Source organism: Varanus komodoensis, unplaced genomic scaffold, assembly GCF_004798865.1.
Source record: "Varanus komodoensis strain SLA01 unplaced genomic scaffold, ASM479886v1 scaffold2, whole genome shotgun sequence".
Lineage (NCBI taxonomy): Eukaryota > Metazoa > Chordata > Lepidosauria > Squamata > Varanidae > Varanus > Varanus komodoensis.
This window is the reverse complement of record NW_025335568.1, coordinates 41,420,853-41,443,036: the sequence shown is the minus strand read 5'-3', so window position 1 is coordinate 41,443,036 and position 22,184 is coordinate 41,420,853. Positions and strand designations below refer to the sequence as shown.

At 41.3% G+C, this 22,184-nt stretch overlaps 1 protein-coding gene across 1 annotated transcript in view; it reads right to left on the bottom strand.

Annotated features, from left to right (window-relative positions):
- Nucleotides 1–22,184, bottom strand: part of SLC15A1 (solute carrier family 15 member 1) — a 51,043-nt gene that overhangs the window by 19,379 nt on the left and 9,480 nt on the right. Inside the window, exons 2-7 of the mRNA XM_044428953.1 lie at nucleotides 6,235–6,319; nucleotides 6,006–6,147; nucleotides 5,018–5,137; nucleotides 3,406–3,505; nucleotides 2,616–2,706; nucleotides 1,601–1,684 (exon numbers count right to left, since the gene is read on the bottom strand). Coding sequence (XP_044284888.1) covers nucleotides 1,601–1,684; nucleotides 2,616–2,706; nucleotides 3,406–3,505; nucleotides 5,018–5,137; nucleotides 6,006–6,147; nucleotides 6,235–6,319 — 622 coding nt within the window. The remainder of the gene's footprint in view (nucleotides 1–1,600; nucleotides 1,685–2,615; nucleotides 2,707–3,405; nucleotides 3,506–5,017; nucleotides 5,138–6,005; nucleotides 6,148–6,234; nucleotides 6,320–22,184) is intronic.

The window sequence follows — 22,184 nt, the reverse complement described above, 5'->3', positions numbered from 1 at the left end:
ATCCCATTTTAGCCACTCCAATTCTCTTCTTCTCCCCTTACTCCTTTCCACAGTTTATGCACCCATTCTTCCTTCTTTCTCTAAAAGCCTTCCAGAGAAGAAGGATTAACTTAAGTAACAGCTCCTTTGGTAGTACTCCAGAACCTCTTGTAATGCTACAGCTCAGCACTGGAAGACTTTAAATAGAAGTAAGAGGTGTGGCTGCAAAGTTTACAGAAGGTGTATTTTCCTAACTAGTGAGTAACCACAGCCAGGAATCACTCACTAGGCTAGCTCTCAGACTAAGAATAGAGGTATACATAATGTATGGTTTCATTGTTATGTTCTACACATGAAGCTACTGAAGCTGCAATTTGGCAAGGAAAATAACATGGTTGATGGAAGAACAAGGGGCTTCTTAATCCTCTCTGCTAAGATGAAGCCCTGACTGCTTTTGCTTAGCCTCAGAAATAGACAGGACTCAGTCAGCTAGGTAGGTTCAATAGTGAGGAGAAGAAGCCATGCTGAAGGGCTTTTGTCAGTGGGTCGCCACTAGGCTGTGGACACTCAAGAGGTGCCTACACTTGACACCAGTCCTATACACTATGGCTGAGGAGAAGCAAAAACCCAAGGTGGGTGGGTCATTTTGCTACATGCCCATGATGACCCCAACAGATAATTGGACCCATTATGGATACATTGCTCCCTCCCTCCACGCTCTTTTCTATCAGTTGTCTCAGCTGAGGCTGGAAGCTGACACCATCATGCTTCAGGGCAGAAACACTGTTGGTGAAGGCGCAGCACCCATATGTGTAATGCACAGAGGCCACAATGAAGAACTATTTTCCTCCATAGTGCAAACAGGGCTGGAGCCCTGAAGCTCAGCAGGGAGGTGAGCTGACTGGGTGCTTCCACCTTCTTTTCCCTCTGGAGCAAGTGGCAGGGTGCCGAACTGGCTCAGCAGTGCTGCTTCAAGCATGGACCAGTGCGACGGAGCAGATGGCCAGCTCCCACTTCCTGCCTGAAGGTCTCTTCTTGAGGATAGGGCAGCCCAGCAGAGCAGCTCCTGGCTGGTGGTTGGAGAGGTGTGCTCCAGAGTCACCATCAGAGATGGCCCCTCCATGGCATGGCACGCAGGGCAAAGCTTCCAACAGCAGCTCCCAGGTGCCATTTAGGCTCTGCAGGGCTCTCCAAGCAGCGGCAGCAGCAGTATTTGCTGCTCCTGCCACGAGCTTTTGGCTCTCATCCAAGGTGGGTCATGTCTTCCAGGTTAGGTGACATGCTAATGCACCATGGATGACCACAACCCTAGAACAACCCAAAAGGTGGGCTGCTTGGGGGAAAAACAATCCACCTTCTTTGTTCATACAATACGACAACCCAGCTATGGTAATAAAACATGGTGAGTTGTCATGGCATCCAAGCCAGGTCTATAACTATATATAATGGATCGATACAATTTCTGCATTAGTGGGGGACAATGCATTTGTCTCCTTGGGGCAAGGGTGTTGAGAGGTGTTAGGATGAGTGTCTGCACCTTAAACTTTATGATTAGACTAGTACAGAAAAATTATAGTAAATATGTGGGGTAAAAGAATGTTTTTGAAAGTCTGTAACTTACTCAGCGCCACAGCCATTAGTGCAGCAGGAACACCAAATGCCAGAGGGTAACATTTTTGCTTGGTGTGAATTCCACATTCTTCCCCTAAATCAGAGAAACACATGGTAGGCATCATCCCGCCTCTTTTCTGAACCAGAATCTTCTGCAAGCTGTTTTACCTATCAAGTTCTGATGATGAAGAGCTTACCAGGCAATCAAAGTATGAATGACTGAATGACAGATCTTAGGGATCCTATTTGGGTTCTGGATGGGCAAAGATTCTCAGTGTGGAATAAAGGCCTCTTCCTTTGTAAAGTTAAGATAATATACTGTGCTTTATTAGCATTTGTTTCAGTTACTTTTTGTTTACAATCAATTAAACTAGATTAATGATCTTATTAACACAGCTCAGTTGTCATTATTTTGGCCAAGCCATTTCTACACTGCCATGCACAGGCTAAGCTAATTGCAGTTAACGATAGTCCTGACACGATGCGAAGCCAGTATCTTGGATCCAAGTACGGCCTTGTTGCATGAGCAGAAAGGGATCCTCGCTCCTGGAGTCAGGGGTGTCTCTATTTATTGCAGACCTGTTCCTAGCCAGGCTGGTCTGTGACTGTAATGAATAACTTGATTTGATTTGTTCCTAGCTGCAGCTCCTCAGGTAGCGTACACAGTCCCTAGAACCCAGGTCTCCCAAATCACAATGCAATGCTCTAACTACTATACCACATAGCCTCTCCTTGTGTATACTCCTTAAGAAAGTTCACCTTGATGTTAGACTTTTAATGGGGGGAAAGTATTCAATAAGAAACAATATAAAATGAAATACACCCACACTTTATTAGAACTGCACTTGTATCCAGGTGTCAAGAGGTGTGTGTTGCTATTTGTTTGCTTTTAACAAACAAACCATTAAAAACAATTTACTTTTTTCTTTAAAAGGCCTGAAAACCTGATGAGCTCCCTCCCCCATTTTTTGCTGTTTCCCCAGAACTTCCAGACTGACTTTGGGGCTCCTTAGAGCAAAATTTACCTCTAAGAATTGGAGTGACTATGGTAGAAATAAGACTTCCAGCATTGATGGCAAGATAAAATATAGAAAAGAACTTGCTTCTTTGTTTTTCCTGAAATGCAAAGGAGAACATAGTCTGATAAAACAGAGAACTGTCTGTTGTTGCATCTGACCAAAGAAGAAAGGTCACGTGCTCAGCCATATACATGTTTAGCTTTAACATTGAAAATGTGAAAACACAGAGCTGCTATAAATAAGTATAGTGTTGCAAAACTGTTACAACAGTTGAAACGCAAATGCTACATCATTTAATTTGCATTTGTACATTTGTGATGTTTGGAGAAGAGAGTGCTAATGGAGCACTATGGCTACAAACCTTTCTTAAGAGTCAACAGCAAAGCTGCCACACACAATGTTTGTTAAAGAGGTTGACCTGGGAAGACGAGCAGGTAGCTGAAGAGAGCAGCCATATTGTCCTATCTTCTGCCTGTTCCATGCAAGGACAAATTGGAGTGGGAAAACAACAGAAGCATTTGGGGGACAGACTGCAGGTATCTGCGGAAGACTCAGAGAGAGAGTGGGGAGGAAGGGAGATAGGGAGACAGCATGCCTCGAAGTGACTTTCGGAGGGCGCACTCTCTCTCTGCAGTTGCAATATGAGTAACTTTTAGAAAGATATGCTCAGGCGATATATTTGTAAATAAACAGGTATTATGCAATTCTCCTTAAAACACAACCTGAGGTAAGCATTGCATCCTGAAACTTATCACCAGTTACAGAGTAAGAGAAAAATGTAACAATGCTATTATACCTGGTTATCTTCGAACTGATCTCCACCAAATGCTGCGACACAAGGCTTGATGCCACCAGTTCCAAATGCAATAAGGATCAAGCCAATCATAGACAAAGCACTGAAAGGGTGGAAATAGAGAAACTGAAGCTAATGAATGGAGAACCACAACCTGTCCTCTTGATATTTCTGGTTTCAGGTGCGTTTGCAAATGTGTTATGTGAGAAATGGCTGATAGACATATAATGTGATGTCTAAAGATCTCATGTGGGTTAAAGCACATGGTCTATATAATCATTCTGAGCACGAATCACTAAGGATGTGAATGGCCAGTACTAGAGGTGCAAATCAAGTTGGATTTTGCTTTTAAAATAGCATTAAAAGAATAAATCATGTCTAACTTCTGTATTCAGGACTTCTTTCATATATCACATGGATCTTCTTTCCTGTAAGTCCCATAATGAAAATTCCAAGTATGTGTCCATGGCTTGCATTTTAGATCAATTACTCACATAGCCATGCTATGCTAAATATGTACTATGCAGTGGACCCTCATCATTTATTTACCTTACTGTATGCACACAGGGGTCTGCTTTGGATTATGACCAGTATACATGGGTAGGGGAATTTTAATCTTCCCAGCTAGCCACTTTCTCTCCAGAATTCACCCTATGAACATGGATACTAGCAGAAAGAAATCAATATCTGTTGGTGCCAGTGGAGTTTCCCTCCCTCCCCCTTTTTAGGCCTGCAGTGAAAAGGGGGGGGCAAATTTGGGGGGGAGGATGAAGTGTTTTGGTGGGAACTTCACACCTCCCCTATTCACATGCAGTGCCCTGCACCAGATCAGACCCAGGGCATGCTCAACTCAAGTAAACAAAATGTTGGGTATTATCTGCAGGCTACATAACAATACAGAATGTTGTTTAGTCCTAACTATCGCAACAGTATACAATGAAACATTTTCTCTGTAAACCGATTCATACATCATTGCGCAAACTAACAAGCATACGGAAAAAATAGATCTTCTAGAAAAGCAAGAAAAATCAAACCCATTAAATAGGGAACAGTGCATAATGGAAAACACAGTATGCTAAGATGTATAATGTAGAAAGATATGCACTATACAAATTTCATTGGCAAGTAAATATGAAAATGCAAGATTCTGTAGGTTCACATGAGCCTCTTTTAAATTATTGCTACGAACCTGTAATTTCCTCCTCTTTTTGTGCATACCTCCTAGCAATGCATGGTGCCTTACAGTGAAAAAACTAAAAGTAGCCTCTGATCAAGCTTGCATGCATGGGCTATATAGTACACCATTTCTTCTGTAAAGTGATAGCAAACGCTACCAAGTTTGAGCTTTAAGTCAGGCAAGTTCTTTACACCGCATGACCAAAACATGGTAACTGACGCATTTCTTCCACCATCAGCAGATTTTCAGTTTTATCAATATGTGTAATAAAATTCCTTGGACATTGCTATATTATAAGGATAACAGTATGATACAAAGAGAGGAACCAAGGTTATGACAATTAAAACCACAGTAATCAGAGGATTTGTGGTACACTGAATTTCTAATACGTCCCAATGAGCATTCATGTAGAAGACAAAAATAAGAGTTGCATCTTACACAGGAACATTAACGTTATCTGGAACACCATCCCGATTTCCATCCATCAAATCATTTATGGAACTTATTGACAGGACTGCTTGCCCAGCCGTGTACACAATGGACAAGTAAACAATGGTCCTGTTATGAAGAAAGCAAAGAGAAGATGTATTTTTAATGGCACAACCCTTCTTTCTTTCTTGAATATGAATCCAAGAATAACAAAAAGTGAGCATATTATTACTGAACATATGTAAACAGTGAACTTATCACTGAATGTCAATTCAGTATTTGATTGCTTAGCTATTTTTGTACTATTTGCTCACAGCCTCTACATCTGAATGTACAAATATGGAAAATACAGTGAAAATTACTAACTTGATTCTAAGTGTGTTTGTCCTAATTTAGTATATGTACTAACAGTGTTTGAATATAAACAGGGTGATTTCAATGGAATGTAGTTTCATCTAGGCAAATCCACTATAGATTTGTTGAAGAGAAACAGAAGCTTAGGTATAGCAATAAGGTATAGCAATAAGGTTTGTTACACAGACTGTGGACAATGAAAATGTGCATCTTTAAACATACATGCAAAAGTGGCTGGAACTCCCAACCTGTATGCACCCACTGTGCGTAAAACCCAGTTTCTGCCCTAACATTACATTTGCTGCAGTGGGGCAATTTTCTATTATTAAAAAGCAATTACACAGCTCAGAAGGCGGCAAAAATAGGGCACTGTCACAGATAACTTGCTAAAGCACTAAATGAAGACAGCAAAACTTATTTATCTGTTGCTCATAAAATCCTGAGGAAAACATTTTAGAAAAGCAATAACATAGGAAGTTGCCTTAGAATCAGTCTATAGGGTTCATTTAGCTCAGTATAGCCTACAAAACCGTTCTGGCAGTTATAGGAGGCATGTAAATATGTGAATTAATTAATTAATACATCTGAATATTCATTCTATTCAGCTGTACAGAATTATTTTGGTGTCCTAAATTTTACTCACTTGAACTTTCCGAGCCAGGAGTCAGCAATAATTGCACCAAGGATAGGCGTTAGATAGCAAAGGGCAACAAATGTATGGTAAATGGCTGTAGCAAGATTGTCATCCCAGTGGAGAAAAAACTTGAAGTAGAGAACAAGCACAGCTGTGGGAAGAAAACAAGGCAAGTAACTGGAGGGGCCATTCTGCAAATACAGCCAGAAGCATTAAATGACAGTAGAGAGAAAGTCACCTCGCATTCCATAGTAGGAGAATCTTTCACAAAATTCATTGATGACTATGAAGAAGATGCTGAGTGGGTAGCCAAAACAACCTGGCTGAGGGAGCAGAAAAAGAGAAAAATATGAACCACAATACTTATCATGCTATTGAATGTGTGTAGGATAAATAACTTACTTCTTCCAATTGTAATTTTATTATTATTTTCTTCCTGGCTTGAAAGTGAAACAATCTAGCTGCTATATCTTAATTTCCCACAAGTGTCTCTAGGCTACTTGCCCTTTGCATCTAGCTATGCCCATCCACAGCAAGCATTTTATGACTGTACCCAGGACTGTTTCTCAAATTTCCAGATGTGCCCCTGGGACGAAGAGTTTGCCTACCTATGCCAGGGAATAAATATAATGGCAAGGGAGGAAAAATGAGGCAGAGAACATCACAGGAAACCACATCGTTACACACACACACACACACACACACACACACACATAAGGTTGGAAATAAGGGTTCTTTCACTCATCCACATCTTGGAACTTTCCCTGCATGCGAGTCTTTGGGTAGGAGGGCAGTTCCATTTTTTAGAACAAGCCAGAGAACTACCTGCAAAAAACCAGCTGAATTGGGAAGCCAGTGTCTTGCATTGCAGTGTCTGAGGGGATCACTGGATTGTTCAGGTTCCCAGCTTCAGGACTGGACAGCGCAGGCTCTTCCTTCCCATGCCCACTTACAACCAGCATGGAAGAAGGCGTGTTAGCTGCTCCCCACAGCTGGGAAAGAAGCCTTGCCGAAGGAGTGAAAGAGGCATTTTGGGAGATGGGGAAGCGTGGAAGCAGGAGCGGCCAGGATGTGAGGTATCCCGAAGCCACTCCAACCTCCTTGGCCCCCACGCTGAAATATTGTTGCCAGACAACTGAAAATGGCTGCCCACCAACAATGCAGAGCAGGAAGAACAGAGAGAAGCTGATCCTCAGGATTCAGAAGCTTAAGCTCTTCACCATAGCTTGTAGCTTTAAAAATAGTAACAATCAAATTACTATTTTAATTACTAAATTAAATAAAGAGGTGCTGTGGCATAATTGGGCAGCATACAAATGTGATAAGATAGATAGATAGATAGATAGATAGATAGATAGATAGATAGATAGCTTAAACAGATTCAGTCTGAACATTTTACTTGATTACATTAAAACTCTAAACCCTGGAGAGAACCAGTCTACCTGAAGGAGTGCCTTCTCCAATATGCTCCAATCAGGAAGACTGTGCTTGGACACTCTTCTCTGTGTCCTACCCCCTACAATGGTGGGAGCAGTTGCTACTAGGAAAAGAGCCTTTTCTGCAGTGGCCCCCTTCTACAGCATACCCTTCCCAGGGAGCTCTGCCTGGCATCTTCACTGCTTACATTTAGCCACCAAGTTAAGATTGTCCTTTTAAAGCAGGCATTTAACCTTTGCTTTGTTACTTGCTTAATTTTACTATTGGGTTCTCAATGTCTTTAATATTTTGATGTTTAATATGGTATTAGTTTTGCTCTTGCCAGTTGGATAATATACAAATCTAATAAATAATTAAGTATTCAGCAGGAAAGTGTATCATCTACATTAAATGGCATACAATTCCTACCCAGACAGCCAAGGGATTGTTAAATAAATAGAGTAGATTTTAAGGATTTTATGATCCTCTCTCTTCTTTTTTATAATTTTATTGAATTTTAACAAGAATAAAACTTGTAGTTACATGAATATAAAACAATAGAAATAAAATAGTAATGATGAACATATTTAAACAATACAATAATTACAGTGCTACCTCCACCAGGACCAACAGATACTTGCTATTTAATGTAAAGTCATTTATCCATTCAGGTTGTTCCACTCCCACTCCCCTTCCAGAACTGCACTGAATCTTGTGATGGCTCATTCCCCTTTCCCTTTATTAAAACATATTTATATTCAATAATTGGTCTCTAAATATCTTCAAATAATTTTTACTCCTCAAACCTTTCTTCCACTTAATATTGGAAGTTAACTTATCATTAATGGCTATATCCCAAAATTCTTTATACCAATCATTTATTTGATAATCACCTTTTACATTCCAGTTCCTTGCTATTAGTAATCTTACTGCTGTTAGAAAATTTGTCATTTTTTAAATATTTTAACCCACTCATTCCCTAAATAGGGTCCTAATGCTAGTGCAGGGTCTACTTCAATGTTTACATTCAATATTTTACTAATTTCTTTGAAAACTACTTCCAACCATTTATTTATGTATTCACATTCACATCACATATGGAAACTTTAGTCCATTGTTCTAACTGAAATATGTTATACCAAGTTACATTACCCTCTCCTAATATTGCCTTTATCTTTTCTTTGCTCTTCATTTTCTCTAAACATTCTTTCAATCTAATAATATATTTATTCTTCAGTATATTCCCCCAAACTACTCCTCAGTTCTTCTGAAAATCCTTCTAATTCTCTCCTCTTTTGCCTTACACAAAACCATAAACAGGTAGCTTTATATTAATAAATAAACAAACAGATGTGCAATCTAGGATGCTGCGGATAAAATCAGCTCTTTGAATTTTACCTGGAAAGCCACAGGATGCTAATACAGGTTACTGAGCAGTAATAATGTATTCTCAAAAATTAAGAAGATACCCACCAAGAAGAAAGTTTCCAAAGTCTATGGTATAAACACTTACCACGTGTTTTCCTTGATGTTTCTCTGTGGGAAACAGAATTGTGAAGAAAAGGAATAAGTATGCTAAATAAATTTAACTGTGGAATACATGCAGCCATCATTTAAAATTTCTACTGAGGAGATTACAGTTTAGATACATGTGTGTTACAGACAAAAGAGAAAGCAAGAGGAATTCTAAAAAAGAAAGAATGATAATAAAATGAAGGCCTATGAAATACATGAAAAATAATAAAAACTGATTAGCTCCAGCTCCAAAGTGTAAGTTAAAACAGCACACAGGTTTAAAATGTGCTAGTTTTGTAAGTTAACTTATATAATAATCTCACTTAAAATATGAATGTGCATTAGGTCAGTCTGTAATATTCCTGTGCAGGTTGCCTTATGTGGTCAATAGGGGACAGCCCTCCCCTGTTGCCCTATTGACCAGAAAACATTTGATCATACTGCTTCATAATCCACATTGACTAGAGTCAATTAAATTTACTAACAATACATGACAACACAAAATACTGGGCTCAAAGAAAGTACAACTGTTCATCCCAAGGTGACATTTTTATAAGTATTCATCAATATAATCACAAGGCATTTTCTTAACCCATACTGATTTGCTATGGGTTAAATCCTGAATATGCCCAAGAACTGATCTAATTAATTTACACATTTTCACCTAAACACTTTCCTCTCATTTGAAGTTGTGCCTACTAAAGGACCTATTGGTGCTCTAAATTATGGAAAACCATGTTTAGAAACAGGGTAAGTTAGAGAAAGAACAAATCTGATTGAGCTTCCTGAAACTGTATGAAAACTAACGTTACAATCCTATCCATACTTAAGTAGGAGTAAATGCTATAGGACTTACTTCTGAGTAAACCTGCCTAGGCTAGTAGCCTAAGACATCTTCATATGTTCTGCTTTCATTTCACTGGTCCCATACCCTCCCTATTTTCATTACACATAAAATTGTAGGCACAGAGTGGAAAATAAAGAAATCATTTATTGCATTTTCTTTTTTAAAAATAGTATCAACCAGTGACTGGCCAGTCAGCAAACTTCCTCATCTAAAGGTATAATGTTATGCAAGTGAAGGCACAAAAAAGACCTGTAACTCACAGCATGCCCTGATCAACATAGTGGGCTAGCGGATGTTGCGAGCTGTAGATCTATTTCTGTCTAAACATGCATGGGATTGCACCCTCAAGAATTATGTACATCATATTGGTTGTACGAACATCTACTTGCATGTGTAAAGTGCGATAGCCAGGACAGAACATTAGCAGCTGCACAACTAAGTTTAGCTGGCTGCTTCCAGTGCTTTTGCACTAATACTATTTGTTTTTATCCCACCCTTCTTCCGAAGAGTTCAGGGTGGTCTCTTTTCTCACCCCCTTTTTACCTTCACAATTTTGTAATATAGATTAGGCTGAAATTGAAAGAGAGAGAGACTCTAAACTACTACAGCACCCCATAAGCCTCACGTCTGAGTGCGTATTTGAACCAAGGCCTCCTTGGTCTAAGTCCATTAGTCACCATATCATTCTGGCTCTTAGTTCAGAGTTTCTGTAGTTCCATAACTATATTTATTGCTTAAGAAAGCATAAAACTCTTCCAAAGCTGCAACTCTCATTTCAACAGATGGTGCTGCATAAGCAGAGATAAACAGCAATTAGTTCTATCAATGTGTGCTAGGATGCAAAAAACATCCTGACATTGTCCTCAGAAAGCTGCATGATTACACTTGTGTTAAGCACTGTGTACAGAAATCAGCATACATGCAGTTGCCTTCTCTAGATTGCAGCCTGAATTTTCACAACTTTACCACACAAATACACACTACCTACCATTGATGTCCCTTATCACTCATTGGCCAGTACCAGTCCAGCTAAATTTGGTTATGCTTAATAAATTCAGAATCAACAAAAATCATTGTGGTTTACCAGCTCACTCAGGAATTCCAACGGGAATTGAGTGCAACAAACTCTGATTGCATTGAAGCCATTGTATTTGGCTGTATGTAGTGAAAATGGTTTCATTGCCTCCTACTACGGAGGGCTCTATTCAATGCTAGCCCTATTTTGAGCAAGCTCACTGAAATGTATGGAACTTAAGTCAGATGAACATTGGATACAAGTCTGAGTGAGTGCTCTGGAGCTTTCCAATTTCCAGCTAAGCTTTGCAATACAGTATGGAATCTGGAAAGGCAAGTTGTCATCTCAGACTTTTAATGGTTAGCATGACAGCAGAACATATGTCAGCACTTGTGCTGCTATGTACCCAACTTTACTATCTTGAAGATAAGACTTAAGTACAATGAGGATTTGTACTTTGAAACTCTGATTTGTGAACTAAGCATATAATTGTTAGCTATAATAAACATTTTCTTGGTTATTCTGGTGGAGCGCGGTTCATAGTGCGCAAAGTGTGCACGTGCACACACGCAGAGCTGCAAGCGAGCGAGCGAGCAACCCCCCTGAAAGTTAGCTGCTTGGTCACTATAACACCATTTCTGCTATGTGCCAAACAACAGCAGCAACTTCAAAGACCTCGGAAAGAGTCAGGACCTATTCAGACAGTATCTCCACTGTGTGGTGTTACAGGGAGAGCTTTGAAGTCCAGTTATATTCCATTTATTCTATGAGTACCGTGCGATGTTTAAAGGCCTACGCACACTGGATTCATGCAAACTCTGATGTTAGATGAAAACATCTGAGCATCCTAGAAAGCAAATATTGATACTGAAATGGCTTGGATATATTACAAAGGTGCAAGCGCGCATGCGCACACGTGCACACACACACACACACACACACACACACACAGAGTTCCTATGTACAGAGGAGAGGCACATGATTCAACAGCCAGTTCCCATCTGTGCCACAGAGGAATGGCCTTACTTGCACTGGTAAATGGATGTGTCAATATTTGAACATGCATGATACAAATCAGTGTGATACCACTGCAACAAATGCAGGAAATTCAAAAGTGATTTAAAGTATTGGAATTTATTGTTGCGATATGCCATCAAGTTCTCTCTATGAATTAATCCCATCCAATAGCCCTGCTCAGCTCTTACAAACACAAGGCTGTGGCTTCTTCCATAGAACTGACCCACCCCTCATTTGGTCTCTCCTCCTCCTCCTGCCCTTGACTTTTTCTAGCATTATTGTATTGTCCAGTGAGTCTTGTTTTGTCATTTTTGCTTTTAGGGAAAGTTCTGGCTTGATTTAATCTATGGCCCACTATTTCTTTTTCCGTATATTGGTTCAGAGTATTCACCAAGCTCTCTTAAACCCAGTTTCAAACACATCATTTTTCTTCCTGTTGGCCTGTTTCACTGTTCAGACCTAAGCATAGTGATTGGGATTACAGTAATAGGGTAAATGGACCAGTATTAGCCAAGGTAGGCTCACATCAGGTACAATCCAAACCTATATCATTACTGCATTTTAATTAGAATAATATGTGCAAAATAAATGTGTGACAAATTAAGAGATGTTAAATAAATAGGGGTTGAATTAAGGTTGGGTCCATTTTGCCTAAAAGGCTGGGTCATACTACCAAATTATTATCTTAGGGTCCAATATATATCATTTTAACTTCATTAGGTAAAAGGAGGGCCACTTCTAATTAGCTTAGAAGTAGACCTCATTTTACCTAATGAATGGGTGGTCCACTTCTAATTATCCTAAATGTATTTAAAATGTATGTACATTTGAGCCAGTTGTTGTAGTTATGTGCTGTCAAGTCATCCCCAACTAATAGTGACCCTGTGTATGCCAGACCAAAATTCCCTGTCTGTGATAGACTTGGTCAGCTCTTGTAAATTCAAGGCATGCTATCCTTGATGGAGTCAATCCATCTTATATTTGGTCTTTATGTTCTTCGGACTTCTACTTCTCCCAACATGATTGTCTTCTCCAGGGAATTTTGCCTTCTTGTGATGTGCCCAAAATAGAACAACCTCAGTTTTGTTATTTTTGTTTCTATGGAAAGTTTTGGTTTGATCTTGGACCTAATATTCATCTTTCTGTTGGTCCAGAGTATTCACAAAGCTAGCAGAAATGCTAGGCAGAAAACCTTTTCTTATAATTGCACACGTTTAAAAAACTAGCCAAACAGGGTTTCCAGACAAGGCCTATATTGTACTTACACCCACTTGGCCTCACTCTAGAATATTAGCATGTATGTTCCAATCATCTTCCATGTGTAAGCATTCCATGTTTTCTCAAGTCTTTCCCCATCTCTTTTCCTACCTAGAAGCACTTTGTAAGTCTTAGTGTTCATAATCTACAGTACAAAGTTTTGAAACAAGCACAATTATTAATTTATGGCCCACTGTTTCTCAATAAAAAGCCCAGTAATTGAATGATTCCACAATAAATTTCACATTCCTCACAGAGTGATTAGGAACATAATCACTTGTGAGTCCCACGAAGTTCAGTGGAACTTACTTCCTAGTAAGTATGCACTGGATTGTAGTTTGAATACATAGTTGCAGCAATATTATGTGTATGTTTGTATGTGTGGGTACAACCCCCTCCCCCGGAAATCAGCACTTGCATTGTTTCCCTAGTAATTTTTAGAAGAATATGACACTTGAGAAATTAGTTTGCACGTTTATACAGACATACATGCTCAGAAGTACCACTAGCAGAGCACTTGTAAGGCACTTTAAATGGTTTGGAGCCAAGAACTATCTGCATACAAGCTGCATATGCCGATCTACATTCATATATGCAAATTTATAATTACTATGATTTATTTATCTTTCACAGGAGGTGCAGCCAAACAACTAGTTTCTTACCTTACAATTTGTTTCTTAAAAAATGGGTTTTTTTCAATTAATTTTTATCTCAACCCAGATCTTCCTAAAGCAATGCTAAGCTCAATCCCCATGGAAGTAGATGATTTGGGGAGGGTACAGCATTACAGCACGTTGAAAGGAAAGATAACCCTACCCAATTTAACTCCTGAAAACTGGCCTCTACATAGCAATTAAACTGACTTCCATTGTCACCCATGGATAGTCATGATTCCATGAAAGAGATCTGGCTAGGGCCAACTTGTAGTTTTCAAATGCAGGTGGGCGGACTTACTCCTAAGGTTGCCAACTGACAGGAGAATGAGGAGAAGAGGCAGCCTAGCCATCCTTGGTCCCTTTGCAGGAATCAGCAGCTCTAGTTCTTCATGCCACAGAAATCAAGGCTGCAGCTACAGAGGAGCTAGAAACTCTGATTGCCAAATGAGTAAGGTGCCACTTTGTTCTGGCAGAGCCTTGCATGCTTTAATAATGGTGTGTCAGACAAGAAGGCCAATAGTTATAGTTCATCCCAGTCTGAAAATAGACTAACTAGGGCAAACTTCATGTTAGCCTACCATGCATTTAATATGAGCCAATTATGCAATTATTAAGGGCTCAAGAGCCCTGCCAGAAAAAGGTGATGGTGACCACATGTGCACCAAAGCTGTTCACCAGCCAACCTAATTATCTTTTGTAAACATATCCTGGCCAGAAAACAGCTCCAGCTTCTTCTGGGTTGGTTTCCTCTTCCCGATCCAGGCTTTGGCATGCAGCTTTCCACTTATTTTTTCTTAAAGTTTTCCTAAACGGGCTGAGGCAAGACAAGAGGGAAAAACGGCAGTCCTGATCAACCTATCTTTTAATTTACCTATTTGAGTGTTGAAACATGTGCCTAGCAATGACCTAAATGGAGGAGACACACATCCTTTCTGCACTTCACTATATAGGTTGCCCAGCAGGCAAGCCAGGGAGTAAGAGATGAAGACAGAGAGATCCGGAGTTGCAAGAAAGCCTGCCATCCTGGGCATTCTGTCCCTCCGCCTTCCAGAAGGAGACAAGCAGGTGTGTTATTCTGAAGCAGAAAACACAGCAGAGGAGCTGTTGGGACATCTTGAGGAGGCACGGACTTAATATACTGTGGGCTGAGAATCCCTCTCAGACAGATGGTTTAACTTGCAGTCCCGCACTGAGCCGGCCCCATTGGTTAGACCCTTCTAAATGTACAGTTCTATGATCCTATTTTACCCGTCTTTTAATGGACGGTGGCTTTGGGGTGCAACTCTCCAGAGGTTTTGGACTACAAGGACAACTCTCAGCAGCCCTGACCAGTGGCCATGTTGGCTGGGGATGAGGGGACTCGAAGTCCAAAACCGTCGGAGAGCACCAGATGGGTGCGACGTTGGTTCTCGGTAGCGTTGCCTGGCCCGAGTGGGATCGGTCCTCTGGCCCAGGGCGAGCAGTGCGCGGGGCGAACAGCTCGCGCTGGAACGAGGCAAAAGGCGGCCCTTCATCTTTTGGGGGGGGGGGGGCTGCAGCCGGCCAGCATCCGCGCTCCCCAACCCAGCAGGCACGGGCGCACCCAGACGCTCGTCCTGAACCCAGCACGCCGCGCCACGCGGGTCCCGGGAGCCCGCTCGCTGCACTCACGCGAGGAGCCTCTGCGCGCCCGGCCGCCGCGCTCGCGGGGCCCCGCGGGGCTCCCGGGGCGGGGCGGGGGAGGCCGGCGGCCCGAGTGCCGGGGGCGCCCGCCGCCCCGCGATCACGCTGGGAAGGCGCGAAGCTGCTGCGAGGGCTCCGTCGGGCGGGAGTCCCGCGCGCGCTCCGCCGGAGGCAGCCCTGCTGCGAGGCGCACCTGGAGAGCGCGCCCGCGGTCCCTCTCGGGCGCTCCGTCCGCTCCGCGCCTGCAGGCAGCGCCGCCCGACCGCCGCGCCGTCCCCACCGCCCCTCCCGAGTACGTACCCATCGCGCAGCCCGGCGGTGCTGCTGGTGCCCTGCTTGGCGCGTGCTGCGTGGAAAGGGAAGCGGCGGCCGCCCGCGGCTCTCCTTTAATGCTTCTGCCCCTGGCTGGGCGCCAAGCGCTCCGCCGCCCACTCCCTACCTGGCCGAGGCGGCGGCCGGCGGGCAGGCTGGGAGGGCCCGCGGGCGCCGCCGCCCTTGGCCACTCTGCCGGGCCGGAGCGAGGGGCGGGCTGGGGGCTGCCGTCCCTGGCCTCAGCCGGCCCAGTCTCGGGCGGGGAACCAGAAGGGATGGAGAGTCTGAAAGAGGGGGCGGCCACCGCAGCTGGAGGGACCCGCAGCAAGGAGACTGGCCGTCCGCTTGCCCTCGCAGCCTGGTTGTCCCTTTCGTAGCAGGAGGAACGCTAGAAATCCGTCAGGAGCCCCTTTCCGGCCCACGCGCACTTTTCAGTGCCCCCCTCCCTCCAAGGAACCCCGCGGCCGAGAAAAGAGGGAGTTTCTGGGAGATTAGCTGGGCTTCTTAGGAGCTGTCCAACGATAGCGGTACAAACAGTGTAGAAAAGACTACGGAAGGGATTAAAGGACGGGTGGACGAGGGGCAGGGAGGAGAAGCTCAAGAACTTGGAAAAAGTAGTAAAAGGCACGTACAAATAATTCCTTATCAGAAATAAGGTTATCTTTTAACATGATTTGGAAAATACATTAGGCACCAAAAACAAGAACTCCGAAGTAATCTGAGAGGAAATGCAAATAGTGGTGTACAGAATTGGGTAAATAATATGTGTTCTTTATCTTGCTCAAAAATGCACATATAAATTCTACTTGCGCATCTTTGTGATTTATTTCTACAAGTATGTGACTGCTACTTGCATTTATTGTATTTGTTTATATCATTGGTGTAAGTTTTTTGCCCTAAACCTAGTAAAATCAATATCCATTAAGCTAGATCATTAATACATTTTCAATCAGCATTTTAGACACAGATTAAACTGGATATAATTTGAAGATGTATCCAGTCATAGTCATGTTGTGGCTTGCAAAATACTCTGGGAAAGAGTTGAACTAATCCCTACAAAGACTTGCATATACTAGAAAATATATCCCACTGAGCTATGAGGCCTTTTGTAAATGAGAGTTCATTACTGTCAAGCTATAGTAACATGTTTCGTATAATTTATTGTACCCCAATACTGCCCAATAGTCTAAGGTCTCTGGTTGGTTTTTAAAGACTAACCACACACAACGTTCTAACTATAAAAAGGTATTTTTACAGAAACGTGTGCTTGCACACACCATTTTAACAAAACCAATACTGCATTAGTTCTATCAAGACTCGGTAACTAATTTGCACTGCTTCAAAGATTCTATGGGAGTTGCAGTTGGTCTACGATGCAGGTGGAAGGTCAGTCTGCAGATGACCCTGGGATCATGTTACACACATCTCACAATGGTTGCACTGGTTACCAGTTTTTTTCTAGGCACAGTTCAGACACCCTGGAAATAAGCCATTTGGGGGTGGTTTTTGGATGAGGATGAGGATGCACTGTGGCCTGGTGCAGTTTCTTTGCTCTGCAGTCCTCCAGCCTGCTCCATGCACGCATCCCAGCAGTCCTTTACATGGCAACCTGCATGGTCTCCTATGGCAGGACACTTCCCCAGCTCCCTCACTCCTCCAGTCATTGTTGGAGGGCCCAGGATTGCGTTTGCTGGACACTCCAAAAGGCCTGGGTTCAGGATACCTGAGGGATCACCTCAGCTTGTATCAGTGCACTTACTTCAGATCAGAAAGGGGGCCCTTTCCCTGTTTTCCATCCAGTCTTGGAGCATGACTGGCGTTGAAAAAGACAGGGCCTTGCCAAGGATGAATGATGTGGAACGCCAGGCCTCATGAAGCAGGGCTCTCTCTCCACTGCCTTTTATTGCTTGGTGAAGCCATTCATATTCCAGCAGGCTTTTGCTTTGCTCAGGACCTGATATTTTGCTTAAAGGTTATGGTTTATCTGGTCTCAAACTCAGCTGTACTTTTTGTTTCTGTTTTTTAATGAATTAACTGTTTTACCTGATGCTGTAATTTTAAATTGTTCTAAATTATCCTGAATAGCACACAGCCGTTAGAAAGCCCAGACAGAAATTTCCACATGAATAACTAATGACCTTTAGGTTGCATTCTGACACGTGTTACCTGCCAGGACTAAATCAGTAACTCAGTGGGACTTTTGAGGAGTCATTCAATGGACTGCTTGTTCTGTTCACATTAGAAATGGGCATGTCTGGGCACTGGCTGAAGAGCCAAAATCATGGAATTATGCAATACTGAAATTAATATTGAAATATTTTTTGGAGAAGTAACTCTGTTAGCTTGTTGCGGCAAAAACAACAAATAGTCTTGTGGTATCCCAGAGATGAACACATCTGTAATGACCTAAGTGTGACATAATATAGTGACATAAATAAATGTACTTCATGGTTTTGTACATAGTGAAGTACTGCTGTTTGACTCTGAAAATAGGTGGAAATGGAAAACCATCCTGAACTCAACAGCTTTTTAATATGCATTGGTTAACTTGTATATCACCTATCAAATGTTTTTATTTCTTTCCTTTCAATTGATTGAATTTAGTACCTAAATAAATCTGTTTAGATTTAAATAGATGTATGCATCTATGGAATGCGCTCCCCAGAGAGGTCCGCCTGGTGCTGTCATTATTTGTTTTTCAGCACCAGGTTAAGACCTTTTTATTCCAGCGATATTTTAATAAGTTTTAATATTGTCTTTTTTATGTTTTTAACTGCAGCCAGTGTGAGTCGGGAATTTATTTATGTTGTATTTTATGCTGTAAGCCGTCCTGAGGCTTTTTGTGACAGGACGGCATATACATATTTTAAATAAAATAAAATAAAATAAAATAAAATAAAATAAAATAAATACCTATAGTGCTAGCATGCAGTTCCAACCTATACCTACAGTGGAAATAAATTTGTTGTGAACCGTCCCGAGACATCTAAGTATGGGATGGTATAGAAAAGTTTTAAATAAATGTTTAGAAATTGCTTATTTTTCATGACCAATGAACATTTGTTGTATCTAATTTGTATATTTCATAATATAGTAAAATATACCAACAATCATGCCTACACCAAATCCTAAAAAGAAGGATTTAAAAAGTAGACTTCAATGTTTTAGAGATGTTCAAAAATATAAATACAGTATCCACAAAAGACATTGGTCTCCAGACAAGAACACTTCTAAAGTTTTGTATGATTATATGACTTTCCTTCCTCATGTAAAATAACTCCTCCTAACAATGTAGCTCCATTTTTTCAAAACATTCTCCTACTGTTTCACAGTGCATAAGAAATTAAACTCTGAATAAGATTCAAATAGCAAGAATCCAGTGAAAGAAGTGGGTGCGATTGTTGCTTTCAGTTTTGAAAGCAAGTCCTTACATAGTTGTAGGACACTCATCTAAATATGGTGTCAAATTCCAGTTATGATCTGTTGTGCTTGTTAGGTAACATGAACATTGGGGTCATATAACAAAAGTGCATGGTTATAGAATGCTGCATGTCTTAACTTGTCCCTTACTATCTCAAAGAATTTCAGAAATTGTAATGTTAAGTGCAGCTAATATATAGATGAAACTTCAATAGTTATACATGCAACTTACATAATATTTGAGCATTTTGCAATGACTGATCCTGGCTTTATTATGCATGAGAATGCACCTCCCTCTAAAAACAGAACATGTTAGAATCAAATGTATTAATTTTTGTTTTTATTTTATTGCATTGCATTTATGTCCTACCTTTTTTCCTCTTGCAAGCCACCCAAAGCAGCTTACATAGTTTTGCTCTGCTCCATTTTATCCTCACACCAGCAACCCTATCAGGTAGGTTAAGCTAAGAGTTCATGGCCTATGGCTGGCCCAAAGTCACCCAATGAGCTTCATGACTGAGGGGTTAGGATCCTGATCTTCCAAGTCCCCAGTCTAACATGGTAATCACCTTTGTAAATACGGTTTCCTAAGTATGGAAAGTTGTCTTTCTTTTTCAAGGTTTTTGAGCAGCAGTACAATGAAAGATAGAACTTGGAAAGAACAGGAGCCCAAGAATAATGTATGTAGCAGTTTTAGGCAGCATGAGGTTCTATGTGAGTTTAGTTATTATATTTATCTACAAATAGTAAAAAGGTACACGATGTATTTTCCATTAAACACCGTGTAGGTTTCTGGTTAAATTTTCAACTTCTCCTTGATGTTATCCCAAGAAAATACTCACATCCCTAAATACAATTTAATTACAGTGAGCAGATAGGAGTAACCCTGTTTTGAAACCAAATATGAAGTTTTTTTGAGGTATTTTTTTACTGGCATTGTAATCATGCACAGGAAATGACAGAACCATTGCAATAAGAGCCTATTTTTGCTTTCTGTGAAAGTCTTACCTTATTTAAAAGGCGAGCGATGCAGGATCAGTCCAAAGGCCTAACCTGTCTGGCTTCCTGTTTCCCACAGTGGCTTCCTGCAAAAGCAGCACAGGAGAGTAACAGCAAGGGTAAGTCCAATCTCACAAATCTTTTAGAGTTCTTCAATAAGGTTTGTTTTTATTCCATATCTAAAAATGTACATTCCTCAAAGTGGAAATGAATTATTAGAAAGTGCTTAGCTTATTCAGGGCCAGTGAGCATTCTTTGTGCTTAATTTACATACTTCATAATATCAACACAGATCAAACAATAGTCCTTTGTTTCAACAAAAGTATTGTGTCTTTAGTGCATACTTAATATATAAGTAGCCTTAATTGTCCATGACAATAGTCTCTAGTACAGCCAGTGAGTTGGTCAGAAATACAGGTGCTTTAAAATTATGATTACAGGTGGTCTGAAGGGGAAGATGATGCCCTATTTTGGCCTCCCTAAATAACATCTCTGAATATGCACTCACTAAGTCATTTCTACAGAAGCTCTTTTGACACCTACTTTATCTATTAACATCCAAGCAGCACTGATTGCCACCTGGTCATGAAGGCTTTGGAATGTACAAAGTTCTCCCACCCAGATTATATTATGTAATTTATCTAATGAGTTAGTATGTCATGATGCTAATTTCTTCGTGCATGAGATCCTCTACTTATGGAATGAGGGCAATTATATTTGCCTGTTTTGTAGTGTTGCAAGTCCTAAATAATAATAATGAAAAAAATCAAGACTTCCCCATAACTTAGGCCAGCCAATGTAAGGAAGTTCCTGCTTAGAGTGTTTTTATGCTTACATAACATGCCCTGAAGTGTAATCCTCTGAAAAAACTACCGTTTTATTATTAACATACTGTATTCTGCTGAATGCATATCTATGAACTTTATTGCCTCAGTGCAGTATACAGATGATTCCACTGCATGCTGAGTATGGTCACGGCACTGCTTTTGTATTCTATCTGCTTTAATACCTTCTCAGTCAATTCTATGGAATGGATCGAGGTTTGGTGATGCTCCAAATAGGCCCACTATTTTAATGATTATTGATTTCAGTGGGATTCCTCCAAGTCTGTCTGTCTGTCTGTCTGTCTGCCTCTCTCTCTCTCTCTCTCTCTCTCTCACACACACACACACACACACACACACACACACAATTAGGTTTATTTGTGGAGAGTTTTTTGACTGGGAGAGAGAAGTAACTCTGAGGTTCCCAGGGGCTTTTGCTGTTCCATGGCTGGTGCTTCTCCCTGTGTAACTGCTGCTTCCTATCTTTAGTATGTGCTGAATCTGCCCATTTAGGATCAAGGCTGCAGTCTTATAGATGAAGAGCGCAGATCTAGGAGGCCCTATTCTGTTCAAAGCCCTGCCAGGCTTTTGCTGGGAAGTAGGAGGAATGGGAATGCTTTTTCTCCTCCTCTTTGTTCTCCAAAAGGGGGAAAGAGTTACAACAGTCTTGGAGCTTGCCCAAGTTCCTCTTTGAGCTGGAAGCATATCTGGGGGTTGAGGGGGCTTAGTCACTCCCTCTTCACAAACACACCCCAACATATCCTTCCCTCACTTAACATGTACTAATTCTGGAGGGGGGCTCCAATGCCAGGAAAACATCTCAGGGGTGGAGCTTTGACTTAAAAACTAAGAGTGGGGTGGTTTCCAAACAATCCAATAACCCCTGAGATAATATTTAGGGACCACAGGATTGCTTTCTAAAGTAACCATTATAAAGGCATCATTTGGTCAAATCAAGCCAGATATTTCCCTAGAAGCAAAAATTACAAAACTCAAGAGTCACTGGAAAAGACCATAATGCTAGGGAATATCGAACACAGAAGAAAAGATAGAACAAATATGAGATGGATTGAATCCATAAAGGGAGCCACGACCTTGAGCTTGGAAGATAGGAGTGGAGCTGTTGTGGACAGGGAATTTTGGAAGGCTTTCATTCATGGGGTCATCATAAGTTGGAAATGACTGGACAGCACATAACGATGTGGCTGTGCTGTTTGTGGACTTCTTGTAGGCATTTGGTTGGCTGCT